This window comes from Puma concolor, chromosome E1, assembly GCF_028749965.1.
Source record: "Puma concolor isolate L17-30 chromosome E1, mPumCon1.1.hap2, whole genome shotgun sequence".
NCBI lineage: Eukaryota > Metazoa > Chordata > Mammalia > Carnivora > Felidae > Puma > Puma concolor.
In genome coordinates this window covers 53550709-53566413 of record NC_141680.1, presented here as the reverse complement: position 1 = coordinate 53566413, position 15705 = coordinate 53550709, and the positions used below count along the sequence as shown (strand labels likewise).

Here is a 15705-nt window from a genome sequence, read left to right as displayed (position 1 = left end):
TTAAAGGTCACATCCAAGGAACTCTACTGACATCTCCTGGGCCAGATCCATGCCAAGTAAGTATTACCCCCACCCCACACCCCCGCCTGCCACCCCTTAGCTGCAAGGGAGACTGGGAAGCATAGTTGCAAAATTTTTTTTTTTTTTTTTTTTAGTCTGGCAAGTTGCTGTCCCATTTGGGAACTGGTTAGTTAGGAAGAAGCAGAGAATGAGATAGATATTTGATGCTATGGAAATTAAAAATATCCACCCCACTGTTTTGTTGTGGGGGCTAAGTGTACATGTGCAAAGCATAAGGTGCTTGATAAGCCGGTGGTATATGAAACAGCATTTCCTTCTCTCTCCCAGATCTCCCTCCCTCTTCAAGGGCCAAGTTCACAGGTGGGGCACACAGCAGAGAATGCCTTGACGCCATAGTGTGTTTCCCGTCTAATTAAGTCCACTGAATACTTTCATCTTGAGGGACAAAATAGCTGCCATAAGAAAGAATATTCGACCTACTTCTCATCATGGACAGAGCTTTTGAAACTAGAATGCCATTTTGCATGGAGACTTCTTGCAAAGCTTACAGAAACACAACTGCTAATTCGGATATAGCTGTTCTACAAGCTGTTAAAAACCCATAAAAATGTTTATAGTTCTGCCTATGTTCTAATTCTGTAAGAGAGCATCTCCTTTTTTTTTTTTTTTTTTGGTGCTCTGCACCCAACGCTGACCACATCGGCAGAGTTTGTACTAATCTGAAATACAGGCATATGCACACAATTTTTGCATTACTTTGAGATCTTTATTATTAAGTAACTCATTGGGGCATCAAAGTATGTTATAAATCTAAACAGAAAATTAGGGACAAATGTTACATGTGAATGTCTATTTTACATTTTATTCTGGGTAGGAGGTCTTAATGGTGGAGACAGAGCACAGCAGAATGTACTCATTGATACGTCTATTCTGATACTAACAAAACCAGAATCATGGCTAGGCAGAGTCTAGGAAGCAAGGCAAAATGAAGTGAAACTAGATGTGTGTGAAACGAGCTTAAAAAGTCAGGGGAAGGGCATTTGGATCTGTCGTGGTGCTGGTTGTTTGCTACTTGGTAGACCGTAGTACTCTAATTTAGCTGAGTAATCGCGGCTACAAATCCAAATCTGCAATGCATGTGTAATTTTAAAAATGGGTTTTGCATTTCTGAAGCCAAATAGGAAAAAAATTGCATTCTTTAGATCTCTGATATTAAGCTTCAGGACAGTTTTACAACTTGGGACCTGAGCAAAACTCTTATCCATAAAACAACAGGAATAAAAGATTTGCACATGTGCCTTTAGAAAGTAACTTCATTGCTCATAGTCAAAAGAAAAAGAGGAAAAGGAAGGGAGGAAGGGAGGATGGAAAAAAGAAAAAAGAAGAAGAAAAAAAAGAAAAACACTTCACATACCTACCTATTTCACTTTTATTGGTAAGCACAGACTATGTGATTCAGTTCAATTTACTTGTGTGCTTTAATTTAAATGGAGAGAGGGGGATAGGGAGCTTTTCCAGAGAAAGCAAAAACTGTGTGTGTACATATATTTAAATAAAATAAACAAAGAAACACTGGGGCATATACTTATTGTCAGCTCAGCAGCAACGTAAAAAAAGAAAGAAAGAAAACAGATAACTCTGAATGCAGCTAATAACTGTTTGATTTAAATTTTTTTTTAATGTTTATTCATTTTTGAGAGAGACAGAGACAGAATGCGAGTGGTTTGGGGCAGAGAGAGAGGGAGGCACAGAATCTGAAGCAGGCTCCAGGCTCCGAGCTGTCATCACAGAGCCTGATGCAGGGCTCGAACTCGCAAACTGTGAGATCATGACCTGAGCCGAAGTCGGACGCTCAACCGACTGAACCACCCAGTCACCCTTTAACTGTTCGATTCAGAAAGCTTAAAGTGTCTTTTTACTCATAAGGGATTGGGCTTAAAGTAACTATGATTAACATCTTTTAACACAGAAACAGGGCATACAAATTTATCTCGTCCTAAAATTTAAGCAATTCCATAGCACTTAGCTTATCCATTTAATAATATGCATAAAAATCACATTAATTCTATTTCACAAAATCTTCTATCTACATGATTGTTCCAAGTTCAAAGGAAGAGTTTCTTAAAATCTAGAATTCAAGTCATTTATGTCTTGTAAAGTGACCAAGACAGGAAGCATACCTAACTGCTTCTGGGCACACATAAGTATCTTTCCCCTGCCCTCCCTCCATTATGCTCCCCACCCCCCATGCCACACACACACACACACACACACACACACACACACAAAACAGCTCCATCTTCCAAGAGAAGACGAGAGGTGGGCAAAGGAAGCCCCTTATCCTTCATTGCCTTATTTCTGCTCTTCTACATAAAGCCCTTTCTTTGTTGCAGTCAACCAAGGCATTTTAGAGAGAAATACTGCTCTGAATCATGTCCACTCTTCTTCTGCTTTATCAGTGAGACACAAAACAAAACAAAACAAACCAACTTCTAGCACTCAACGATCATCACCTGGGTAAGTGGCAGGTGTCTATTTCTGACTGCCACTGCTTCTTTCTGCTGATACCAAGACACTACGAGGGGCAAACATCAAACCTGCCAGGTGACTTCAGTTAAATATCTTAAGGTTACAATCTACTGGATGCATTTCTCACATACCTTGGTTGGATGACAAGATGCTTTTATGGGAAACTACTATCGATGTAAAAAATTTGTTATTTATGCTGGCTGCCCATCTTCCTATTTTTATTTATTCCAGTACCCTACCTTTGTCTCCATTACTGAATACCATACCCCCTATTGAAGATACAACTATATGGTGTAATAAAAGGAGATGAAATTTAAACTAATCAAGTAGGCTCTTAATAGCATCCCTAATACAAAATTTGCTAGCAAAGAAAAAAAGAGTTTAAACAATTGGGTACTATGTCATGTTTAGATGATCTTTCACCAGATTTAACATGTTCTTCTTATCCCCATCACCATGGCACATAGCTATAACATCCCTTAAAAGCCCCTGTATAACTACTCGCCTCAAGGTGACTGGCTACAGAGTAAAATGATTGGGTGGGAGCCCTTGTGATCACAATTTGAACTACATTTGGGATTCTACAGAGATTCTATTTAAAGTCAAGACAGCTTTCTGATAAGGTGCTTCCTTACACTCATCCGTGGCCGAGGTGGTGGTCTCCTCCGGGTTTTCACAACTGCTGACAATGGCAACCGCGCTAAATGACCTTCTTCTGACCTTGGTGTCTGACGGGCCGGGTCCTCGGACCGGAGGGGTTTTTTCCATGTTGTGGAGCTGCTGGTCTTTCCAGTCCAGTTGTTTGGCACTGCAGAAGGGGGCATAGACTTCCACGCTCCCCTCAAACTGTAAGCAGTTCACCTTGTAATACTTTCTCTTAACTTCCAGGACGTCATTGAACCTGTGGCCCCAGAGAATTTCTCGGGGAACGTAGGAACTTCTGGATTGGTGGGAAGTCCCCGTGGAATCACCAGTATAGATAAATGTCACCAAAATCTCAAAGTTATCTTTGGCCACTGCTTTTCGGTCAAGGGCATACAGAGGGCTCTCATGGTCAATTTCATGAACAATAGTTACTGGTGTGACAAGAATGATCTGATCATTCACCAACTTTAGGTCTTTAAAGGCCATCGTCATCCGCCCTTCGCTGTCTTCTGTGTAGCGGAGAAGTTGGGCTCTCACTGTGCCTTCTACCACGTGGTTTGGTCGGAAGTCACCAATGCGCCACATGAGGCAGAGTTTCCCGTCCCTCATCCCTATGAGTGCAAAATAGCTAAACCGAATGGTTTGGGCTCTCTTTCGAGCGGTTGCCATTTTGGCTAAGGCGGCTCCAATGATGAAGGTATTTATGATGCAGCTCAAGATGGACTGAAGGATCACCGTGAGCACGGCCACAGAGCATTCTTCAGTGACACAGCGGTAACCGTAACCTATGGTGGTCTGGGTTTCCAGGGAGAATAAAAACGCCCCTGTGAAGGAATGGACGTTGTCAACACAAGGTGTGATGTGTGGATCATTTAACAGATCACCGTGATGAAAGGCAATGAGCCAGAAGACAGAGCCAAATATCAACCAGGAGAGAATATAGGATAAAGAAAATATCACAAACATGTGCCGCCACTTGGTATCTACGAGGGTGGTGAAAATGTCAACCACGTAGCTCCCCCATTCTCCAAAAATGTGCTTGAAGTACACATTACAGCTGCCATCTTTGTGGAGCAGACGTCTTCTGGCTCTTGTCTTCTCAGCTATGATGTGCTCTGGGGGGTAGCCTGGGTATTTGGGGTCCACGTTTACAATCGGATAGCTGCTGCCGTAATAGCTCATCCTTTCCTATGTCCTTCAAGCATCCAGGTGGATTTCGTAATAGTAATAGTTCTATTCCTATCTGTTGATTTAAGTTTTCAGTTAAGATCTGCAAAAAAAGAAAATTAAATACACTTCAGCTTTAGATTTTAATTTCCATCTTTGTAGCAATTTGCCAAATTTGAAGCAATTTGATGCCGTCTGAAATGGTGAAGACTTCATTTGAACGGCAGAGACATTCAGTATTGATTACTCCTTTCAGTTTAGAATTCAGCTCAGTCATTATAGGAACAAAATATGTAATTAGAGAAAATAACATTTTTATATATGCACAAGGCTTGGGTAAACACTATGATTATCTCAAATGAAGACTCACTACCTTTTCTGACCTGATATAAACAAAAGTCTTGGTTTTTTTTTTTTTTTTTTTGGCTCTTCTGACATGAGGGCACTTAGAAAACAAAGCCATCTATAATGTAAAAAGGCAAAACACAATTCACATATTTGAATAGCAGCCTTATCAGCCTTCTGTTTAAGTCAGATGGTTTTTCTTCTTCCTTTTTCTTAATGTTTTTATTTATTTTTAAAAGAGAAGGAGAGAGAGGGCACGCAAGGCAGGGGAGGGGCAGAGAAGGGAGACAGGATCTGAAACAGGCTTTGCCCTGAGAGCAGAGAGCCCAGTGCAGGCTCCAGCTCAGAAGCGGGGAGATCACGGCCTGAGCCTAAGTCAGACGCTTAATCGACTGAGCCACTCAGGCACCCCCAGATGGGTTTTCTAAAAAGGACGCAATGAAGCATCACCACCTTCATGCTAACATGTAACTTACATACTCTTTGCTGCAGACTTTCACCTCCAGCGCCTGATGCCTCCCTTCTCTTCCACGGAGGTTTTGCTTCCTTGTATACTTCCCAGGACAGAACAGAACTGACAGGGATGCTATTTCAGATTCAAGTCCTTTCCCCTAGCCCCTTTAGTTTTAAGAGGAGAAAAAAAAAAAAAAAAAAAATTCTTAACCCCAGAGGAGTTAAAACCACGCCCAGGTAAGCTTTCAATAAGGTATAAAATTGCTTCTGCTTTTGTCTCATGACATCCATCCTTTTTTTTTTTTTCCCTCTTCTTTTTTTGGACACTGCAATCTCTTCTCTTTCCCTCTCAAAAGAAGCCGAAAAATTTGCCAAAGTTCTAATCTTGTTTCCCTCTTAAAGGGAGCTTACTACAATTGGACCCTTCTCTCCAGCTCTGACATGTATTTCTGATGTTTTCACAGCCATCTGTAAGCAAAATCATTTTTCCCCCTCCCAATTCAGTCTTTAAAAGATCAGGGTAGAACATACAGTTCTTACCGCTTTTAGCATCCGTGGAATAGGCCAGTGGTTTTCCCAGCTCAAGTCTGAAAGTAAGTTTTAAAACTTCAGTGTTAAATGGCCTTCAGCTACTTCTATGCCAGAAACAAAAAGTCACTGCAGCCCAATTTAATGGTGTATTAATTATTAGAATATGCTTTCCCCATAATCTGCCTGTGCCAGTTGGGGGCAGGGAGGATAAGGGGGAGAAAAGATTCCCAGTAGAGAATCCAGCCACTGCTGTATAGAAAATGCAGTGAGAGTAACACTATTGCGGACATCGAGACCCCTCCCCGTGAAACCAATGAAGGAAATTAATCACTAGGTACTTATCCAACACCTTCCCTGCAAAAGGGAGCAAAGAGTTAATTTCCTTCCAGTCAATAGGAATCATTTTTCTTCTTCTCCAGGGATCAGGCCCACTGGACAATAAACACTTTGTTTCGGGGACCACCGTGAGGATGAACTCTGCTTTCAGCCCAAACATCCTGTAAAGCATGTACACGTTTCTCTCCGTCCATCCCCATGCCCCCCGCCTGAGCCTTCTGCCCACTTGTCCTCCAGATATGTTTTGAGTCATAATATCCCCTCTTTATCCCCAATCGGGTTTTTGGAGAGATGATTGCCTAATCTCAGGATGTGACCCAGGGCTGACAAAATGCTTACCGGAATGGTGAACATAAAATATTTCCACAAATTTTGTTTGCAACGCATACCTAGGTTCCTGTGTGATTTGTTAACTGAGTGACACTTTCCTAACAGAAGAAAGCTGCCGAAGGTTTCTCCGTCTCCATTCTCTCAGCCGATCACCGGAGGCATGAGAATGGGACCAATTCTAATCAAAGGCACGTATGATTGGAAATTAAAAAGTCGATTTGGAGATAGAATCGCTTCCTTGTTAAAGGCCCCCAACCCAGCTCCTTTGAAAGGGACCCGCACACCCTGTGGAGGTCTGAGAATAAGAAAACGCAGTTCATAAATCAAGAGCTACTGTGTGACTCTGCTCTCTTCCACTGCCAAGAGAAAAAAAAAGAAAAGGTTTTTATTTGAAATGGCATGCAGTTCAAATTCCAGCAGTGCCAGCGACTGTTACAAACAAGCTATTTGAAAAACACCTTCAACAGCATGCTAATCGGTGAATGAATTTTCAATTAATACAAGCCGTAAGGGAGCAAATTTGATGATGTGCAAAATTTATTTCTAAATAATGGAATCGTTTCAGGGAGACAAGTTACAGCTGTGAGAGTTCTGCCCTGAACCCACCGTGCCCTGTGCCCCTGCCGTGGCCCACCATGTTGAATTGATCATTTATTCCAACTTATCCAGAGAAAAGCCTTCAGATTCTGTTTAGATGCCTGCATTTGATTCGTTGACTGGCCAACCATGTGCATGATACGTTTTCTAAAAGAGATGGTCTTTTACACTAAATGCCAGATTATAAACAAACTAGTTTAATGAGTCTTAACCATTTCTCAGATTACCCAATGGACAAAGAATTTTATGGATGACCTTTCGTCAAAATGACTTGACAAAAATGTTTATTAATCTCTTGTCTCATATGTTGTGTTAATTTGAGCACTTTCCCAATTTTTTACCATTAAATAATAGAGGCTAAGACTTGTGGGTTGGCTGGACATTCTATGTGTAACATGCACGTTTCTTAGGATGAAAACCCAGCTTTCAAAATGCCTCCATGCATTCATAATCATCTCATCACCTTCCATTCCGTCACGAAAAATCGTTTGCGATGTGCCTACTTCTGTATGTCTTTTTGCATGTTCTTGCCCTCTAGCAACCAATGGTGACTGTATCACTGGATGTGAAATTCCATTTTTTATTAAAAATGGGAATTTGAGCACTGTAATGACAAAATTGTGGAATATAAAGTTCAAAAGGAAGTGCTGAATCTGGGGTCCCCCTTCGGTGCCAGTTTCAAATTATTTGCCAGGTGACTAATGACAAAGGCAGGAAAAAAAAAAAAAACACTGCAATTTCTTTGTCGTGAACGGAGTTCTCCTATAGGAGCAGCTAGAGTTAAGAGGCAAGGCAGGTCAGGATGCTGGGCTGTTTCCTGAGAATGCTGTCGAAGTCATTACAATTTTCTCCACACCACAGAGACGACCCAGAGAAAGTTCTAGGGGTCAGCAGACCCGATCCTGACAGCGACTGTTTTCAAACCCCACTCATCGTGTTACGTTCAGACATAAAAAAAAAAAAAAAAAAAAAAAAAAAAAAAAAGTTGTAATTTACTTTGATGAGGGGAATCTGCTTTTAGCCCTTAGTATTCTAGATCTTTATACGAATTCGGGGAGAAACCATTACTGATTTAGCAAATTTCAAATGGGCTATCCACATGACAGGGAGTATTTGCAACAGCACAAGTAAGCATCCTCCCTATCTGACCCCATTTCTTGATACGCAGAAGGACCTCAGTCAGATGCACCCATTGTGAAGGAATCCCTCTGCCATTTTGCCAGTCTCTCAAATTCAGCTATCTACCAAGCAGACTGCTCTCATTGATAGTTCTTCACACTTAAACTTTTCCTCAGCACGGTGACAATGCAACAAAATGGTTAAAACTTTCTAACCCCATGTCACTTTGAAAATAAAATTCAGGGGCGCCTGGGTGGCTCAGTCGGTTCAGCGTCTGACTTCAGCTCAGGTCATGATCTCACAGCTTGGGAGTTCAAGCCCCGTGTCAGGCTCTGTGCTGACAGCTCGACGCCTGGAGCCTGCTTTGGATTCTGTGTCTCCCTTGCTCTCTGCCCCTCCCCCACTCATGCTCTATCTCCCTCTTTCTCAAAAATAAATAAACATTAGAAAAGTAAATTAAAGGGGCTCCTGGGTGGCTCAGTTGGTTAAGCATCCACCTTCGGCTCAAGTCATGATCGCACTGTTCGTGGGTTTGAGCCCTGCGTCGGGCTCTGTGCTGATAGCTCGGAGCCTAGAGCCTGCTTCAGATTCTGTGTCTCCCTCTCTCTCTCTGCCCCTCCCCCACTCATGCTCTGTCTCTCTCAAAAATAAACAAAGAAAATTAAAAAAAAATAAAATTAATTAATTAAAAAAAATAAACTAAAATTCAATCTTACCTTTAGCATCTACTTAATAAAAATATTTTAATAGTGATATGAATTGTCATTGTATAATTTGAGATATGCCACAGAGAATGTTCTAAATATCTCTGGCGAAATTCAATTATTAATGCCCCTGGCCTTTGATATTAACAAGTACCTTCTCGAGCACGTACACCATTTACGCGAGGTCATCGGTAATCAAGTTACTTTCCTGGCGACTATTAGATGAGATAAAGTTTAGTGGACACATGAGAGCTGATGAGGCAGAGAGTAGGAAGGGTGGCCTAGATTCTGTGTGCAGGTCATTGTCTTTAGAGACTGCCTTGAGGGCAGCTCTGTGGCGTGTGAAGGGGGCCAGAGCAAGAACCTGTGGTCAGAAGGCACTTGTGGGTGGGCCCTGGCCGCTGAGGAGGAAAGAAGGACGGAGTTCATGGGATAGGACAGAACCCAAACCAGTTAGGTTATTTTGCTCAAAACCTATTCCATAATTTATTGCCTTGGAATTATGCTAGAGCCTTGTCTTGCCTGGAATCCTCCAAAGACATTCAGACACAATTAGGTGGAGCTCTTCATTCAGCCACTGAACACCTGCTTCGCCCAGAACCCACTAGATACTGCCCAGACTTCTCCAAATACTCCCTGTCTCCCAAATTTCAAACAGTTTCTCCTTTGTTGACATTCCATGGCCTTCTCCTGTTTCTCCTCAGCTGCTATCATCCCCAGAGCAGGTCTCGGATTGAACTCCAGCCTTTAACCTCTCTGTTCAAACTTCTGCCTTCCAACTTCTCAGTGATGAAAGACTTTACCTCTTTCCTGATAGCACTCTACAATCTCTCCTGAATCAATTTAAGAAAGTCTTGTGCCAGTTTAAGACAGGAAAGGGGGTTCTGCTATGCTACGAGCAAACAACCGGACTGAATCCTGGAGCTGGGAGGGAGAAACAGAAACCAGGTGTTACAACATTGCTGGTAACTTTATCTGGACGGCCTCTTTCTAGCCCATTTTTTTTCTTATGTAATATCTACAACCTAATCATAAATCTGCCATATCCAAAAATGATGCTCTGTTTTGTAAAGAAGTAGGAAAGTCTGGAATTATGTTTCCCCATTTTCTGGATGTCAAGATCATACAAAAGCAGTAAGAATTGTAACTGCAGGGCTGCCTCGGTAGCTCAGTTGGTTAGGCATCTGACTCTCGGTTTCGGCTCAGGTCATGATCTTGCCGTTTGTGAGTTTGAGCCCCATGTCAGGTTCCAAGCTGACAATGAGGAGCCTACTTGGGATTCTCTCTCTCTCTCCCTCTGTGTCCCTCCCCTGCACATGCTCTCTCCCTCTCTCAAAATAAATAAATAAATTTTAGGGGCTCCTGGATGGCTCAGTCGGTTGAGCGTCCGACTTCGGCTCAGGTCATGATCTCACGGTCCGTGAGTTCGAGCCCCGTGTCGGACTCTGTGCTGACAGCTCAGAGCCTGGAGCCTGCTTCACATTCTGTGTCTCCCCCTCTCTCTGCCCCTCCCCCACTCACTGTCTCTATCAAAAAATGAATAAACGTTAAAAAATTAAACAAAAATAAATAAACTTTAAAAAAAATTAAAAAGAAGAATTATAATTCCAAATTATTCTGCCTTAAAAATGAATGATCTTAATAAGCAATAGTCTGAAATAGAATGTTTTTTGGTCTTGTAGAGAAATCCTGAATTGAGAGACAGACTTCCAATTCCAGGTCTGTCCCCAGTATCTGGAGTGGTTCATGAAAGTAACTTTTCTCAGAACCTCAGTGCCCTCGTGCATGATACGGGGATAAGAACACCTATGTGACTGAATTATTGTGAGTTTGATCAAGATAGTGAATGGGAAGCCATATTTCACTGTGCCAACCTCATGGTAATTACTAGATAATTATTGTTTGAATGTGAATCTTGTGAAGACTCAATATCAGAATATCAGAATATCAGAACATCTGCTTGACCCTATCAAGGAGCTTTCCACTTGCCTGACCGAAGGGTTGACAATGTGGCTCCCAGCAGATACTTCTATTTTAAATTCAGGGGTGGCACCACTGTTTCCTACTACTGAGCTACAGGGGCCAATTCTCCATCTTTCTAGCTTCCCAAAGCGCCAGCGACTGGATCGTATTCCTTTCCTTTTCACAACTGTCACCAAATGGGAAATCCCCTACTCCTTGTCCTCAACACAGGCGCACGCACACGTACCCCTATCCCACAACACACATACACACTCCCATATACATGCATGCACATACTTCCAACTCAATGATAAAAATGCATTGCTTAAAAAGAAAAATTGTGCTGCTATTCCCTCTGAACAACCAAGCTAAAGGAAACAAGACTGACAAGCTTAGCAAAGTCAACAGATTAAAGAAATCCATTAGGTAGTTATCATGTGTATTTTTTGTCTTAAAAGGTATGGGCATGTTTTACTAAAATAGTTCTGAAGGTTTCTCTTGTTCTTATCGTGATAATCAGCCCATCCCTGTCTTGGTTGGACGCCAGCCTGGGTTGCTCAGAAGGGTGCTCCTTTGAGCTGCAGAAGCTGGATGTCATGAGATCTTACGTCCCTTTAAGAGAACGCAGTCCAACCTTCCTGTGTCAGGTTCCCCAGTGGCGTCTAAAGGTCTCCAATGGGAATTTGTTGCTGATTGTTTTCATTCTTGTCTTGTCTTTTATTCATTTTTTTTTTTTAGGAATTAGTGAGAGTCCCACTTACGCGGAAGGCGCATTTGAGGATTGGCAAAAGGAAGCACTAACTCAGAGAGAATGGCCCGCAGCAAGGAAAGAGGGCGCAGTTTAACCCGGGCGATCAGAGAGTGTTTGGTGCCCACTTGGCATCCAAGTGAGGATGTGCTCTTCACTTTTCCTTCCTGTGGCCTTCAGTAAGAAAGTTCTCGACTCAGGCCTCGTTCCCTGTTGTATTTTGTTTGTTTGAGACACAGTCACTATCTAGTCGTTAAGGCTTTTGCTATTTACAGGTGTAATCTGGCTGCTGCACCCTTTGCTCTGAGCTAATTTTAAGAACCGGTTCTCAGAAGAACCTATCATTACAGGAACGCATCTGCATTTTATCGCTAAAGTCAGGCTTTCCTGATCAGGTAAAAACGTGGTTTTACCAGGTCTACATAACAGCCTTCTAACTCATCTCTTGCCACCTTTATCCAGAGTGATAGTTCTAACCTAAAATATAAATCAAATACTCCTTCTCCTGCTACCACGGATCCAGTCGAAGCTCCATATTATGGTCCTGCAGTAGCTCTGTTAAAGGACAAGAGCATGGGGATCAAAGACTTGGATTCTGATCATGGTTCCACATCTCAGCTGCATGATATCAGCATCTTACAGATATCTTTCAGCTTCCTTTTCTTTATTTGAAACACAGGGACAATCGTTGACTCTCAAAACGCTTTTCATAAGGAAAAAATGGCATAATGTAAAAGATCACAATGGTTAGCATCTTGGAAGCTGTCTTTATTTATAGTCTCTGTTTACCCCTTAATTTGAATGCCTATTTCTCCTCTGTTTCTTATAATAGCTTACAATACTGGGTCTTTATCTACTCTGGGATAGATGGATATCTGAACTACAATATGAAAAAATGAATACGACTAAATAAGAAGAAGGAGAAAAAGAGTTTTCCAGGCAGAGGAACAGCATTTGCAAAGACTCTGTGACTCAAGGATGCACAGGGCATGCTTTCCAAAGAACTGAAATCAAGGAGAGAGGGAGCTGAAGCTGGAAATGAAAGTGATTGAAGTATCTTAACTAACAGTACAGCATAATAAGTTTCTATTTTTAAAAAGACCACTCTGGGGCGCCTGGGTGGCTCAGTTGGTTAAGCGTCCGACTTCAGCTCAGGTCACGATCTCGCGGTCCGTGAGTTCGAGCCCCGCGTCAGGCTCTGGGCTGATGGCTCAGAGCCTGGAGCCTGCTTCGGATTCTGTGTCTCCCTCTCTCTCTGCCCCTCCCCCGTTCATGCTCTGTCTCTCTCTGTCTCAAAAATAAATAAACGTTAAAAAAAAAAAATTAAAAAAAAAAAAAGACCACTCTGGCTGTCCAATGGAAAATTGGCTGGAGAAATTTAAAAGCAGGCATGGGGAGTAAACCAGGAAAGTATTTCAATGATCAAGTAAGAGGTGACGGTGGTCAGGATTAGGACGCTGCCAGTGGAAGTGGCAAAGCCACTTATCACCACAGGGTTTCTTTACCAGCACCTGGAGCAGAGTCACATGACCCTGGAGTGACCAATCAGAACTTCACAAACAAGTCTTTGACTCTTGAGGAAGCGATTGATACAAGGGTACTGGACCCTATTATTTGAGGCAACTTCAGGGAGTCAAGAAGCCAGCGGTGAGGTGGCACGTCTAAGTTTCTCTACGGAAGGGTACAAGTCGCAACTCCTAGTGAGACGGTCCCCCAGGTAAGATGCTCATTTTGCTTTGCTTCTTGCTTTGGCTCATATCGGGTTTTCTCTTTTCATACAAAGAGGCAAGAGTATGGTCTAATCAGTCTCCCTTACTCCTATCACATAAACCAGCAGCAAGTCCTATGGGCTCACCTCCAAAATAGATCTTGGGGTGCCTGTGTGGCTTAGTCAGTTAAGTGACTGACTCTTGATTTCGGCTCAGGTCATGATCTTAAGGTCATGGGGTTGAGTTCAGTGTCAGCCCCATGGTGACAGTACAGGGTCTGCTTGAGATTCTCTCTCTCCGTGTCTCTCTTTGCACATGCTCTCCCACTCTCTCTCCCACTCTCTCTCTCTCTTACCTTCTTCAGTAAAGTTCTTCTTCCCCTCTCCCACTCTCTCTTGCACGTGCTCCCTCTCTCTCTCTCAAAATAAATAAATAAACTTAAAGAAAGAACAAAGTAGATCTTAAATCTAATCAGATCTCCTGGTAGTCCAAACCACCATATCTTCAGTGGACCACTAAGAGATCTTCTCTGCCTGCCCTTGCACTTTAATCTACTCTTTTTGAAAATAAAACCAAAACATCTCACTCCCCTGCTTAAAACCCTCCAGCACCTTTCCAGTCTTCCCATTGCAATTAGAGTAGTTTGCACAATCTGTGTTATATACACAGCATATACCTCTGACTCTGCCCACCTCTTGAAATTACTTCCTACCATTCTCCTTCCTACTGTTCACTCTCTAACATCACCGTGTCTCCCTCTTTCACTGACACAAAGGTCCACAAGTTATAGTCTAAGGGCCAAATCGGGCTCACCTCTCGCTTTCATAAAATTTTATTGGAACACATTCAGACCATTGTTTGTAAAATTGTCTACAGCTACTTAGTGTCATGCTACCACTGCCGACTTGAGTAGCTGCAAGAGACACACATGATTCACGGAGCCAATATTTTTATTATCTGACTCGTTACAGAAAAAGTCTGCCAAGTTCCACTCTAACACCCAAGGATGCTCTGCCTCAGGGCCTTTGTACATCCTTTTCTGCCTGTGTGACTTCTTATTTATCATCACTGAAGTCTCATCTTTAATGTCACCTTTTCAGAGGGGCCGTATCTGATGAGGATGTGAACTAAAATCCTCCCCCACATCATTCTTTTTTGTATCGTTAGCATGATTTTCATGTCAAAACACTCGCCACCAGTGATGGATTACATGTTTGTTGGCTGGATTGCCCCATGGAATAGACTGTAAGCTCCATGAAAAAAGATTCTCTTGTCTTCTTCGCCCCTGTATCCCCAGCAGCTAGAGTAACGTGTGGCAGGTAGGTATTCACCAATTATACATCGAAGGAATGAACTAATACACCAGTTATACATCGAAGGAATGAACTAATAACTAATTGAACAATATACTATCCTTAAGGAGATTTTAGTTCTAGTAAAAGAATCAGCCTTCTTAGAAGTGTAGACCATCAGCGCTGGTAATTCTGCAAACATCAGCTCTCAGTTCCTTCCACTTACCTTGCCTCTCCCCTGTCCTAGCTGCCAGTTCACACATGGTTTAAAAAAAAAAAAAAAATCACACTGTTTATTTAGGTTAGCAGCTTCCCTAGAACTGCGGATTTCAGTATGATAATGCCCGCAGCTATGCTGCAGAACTCTGGAACTCTGGAGTCGGGGAAAAAAAAAAAAAAAAAAGAAATCCAGCTTGGCACTAAAAAGTGTTTAATAACATTTGTTAAAGCCATGATTGAATTATTAGAAATGTGGTTCCCCTAACACGGATGCCTGTCATTATACTGTCATTTTAAAGATATGTCCAAATATAATATATATTATATATTTAATTTGAACTATTTCTGGAGGTAAGTTGGCATGACGCGACAATAGTCTACGAATTTCATGCAGCCACTGATCCAGAAACTCCATCTGTACCAGTATATCCTAAAGAAATGATCATGGGTGAGCATAGAGACATGGCTAATTTGTACAACTATTTGTAGTAGCAAATTTTGGCCAGGGTCTCACCATCTAATAAATGTGGGATTGTTTCATAGGTTATGGTACAATCATAACACTACTAGTTACTTTTAATGTGCCCATTAAAAGCGATGGAAGAGAATGACAGAAAAAAATGTGAAACATATTGTCTGGTAGAAAAAATAAAACAGGGCTTAAAAAAAAAAAATCCAGGGCTGTAAAACAGCTTGTATGATAGTATTTTATATATATATATGTGTGTGTGTGTATATATACACACACATATATATATATATTTAAATATATTTAAAACAGAGAACAGACAGTATGATATGCAACAAAATGTTAATTGTGGCCCTCTCTGTTTGGTAGGATTATTTTTTCTCCTTCTGTTTCTTCTATTTGCTTATTTACATTTTACAGGGAACACACATTACTTTAACCAAAAAAAAAAAAAGAAAGAAAGAAAGAAAAAGAAAAGAAAAGAGAAATAGGTGTTTTCAGTTGGTAGTTTGAAGTGTATCAATTCTGA

General features: G+C 41.7%; 1 protein-coding gene across 11 annotated transcripts in view; it reads right to left on the bottom strand.

Annotated features, from left to right (window-relative positions):
* Positions 1–765: 765 nt before the first annotated feature.
* The window catches only part of KCNJ16 (potassium inwardly rectifying channel subfamily J member 16), a 56942-nt gene continuing 42002 nt past the window's right edge, over positions 766–15705 (bottom strand). For 5 of the 11 annotated variants that reach the window (XM_086687889.1, XM_086687891.1, XM_086687892.1 and 2 more), the window contains 2 exons: positions 5184–5325; positions 766–4465 (listed from right to left, as the gene is read on the bottom strand). In XM_086687889.1, the coding sequence (XP_086544015.1) occupies positions 3118–4377 (1260 nt within the window). In that variant the 5' untranslated portion in view covers positions 4378–4465; positions 5184–5325 and the 3' untranslated portion in view covers positions 766–3117. The remainder of the gene's footprint in view (positions 4466–5183; positions 5326–15705) is intronic. The other 6 variants (XM_086687888.1, XM_086687897.1, XM_086687898.1 and 3 more) reach the window with 2 other exon arrangements.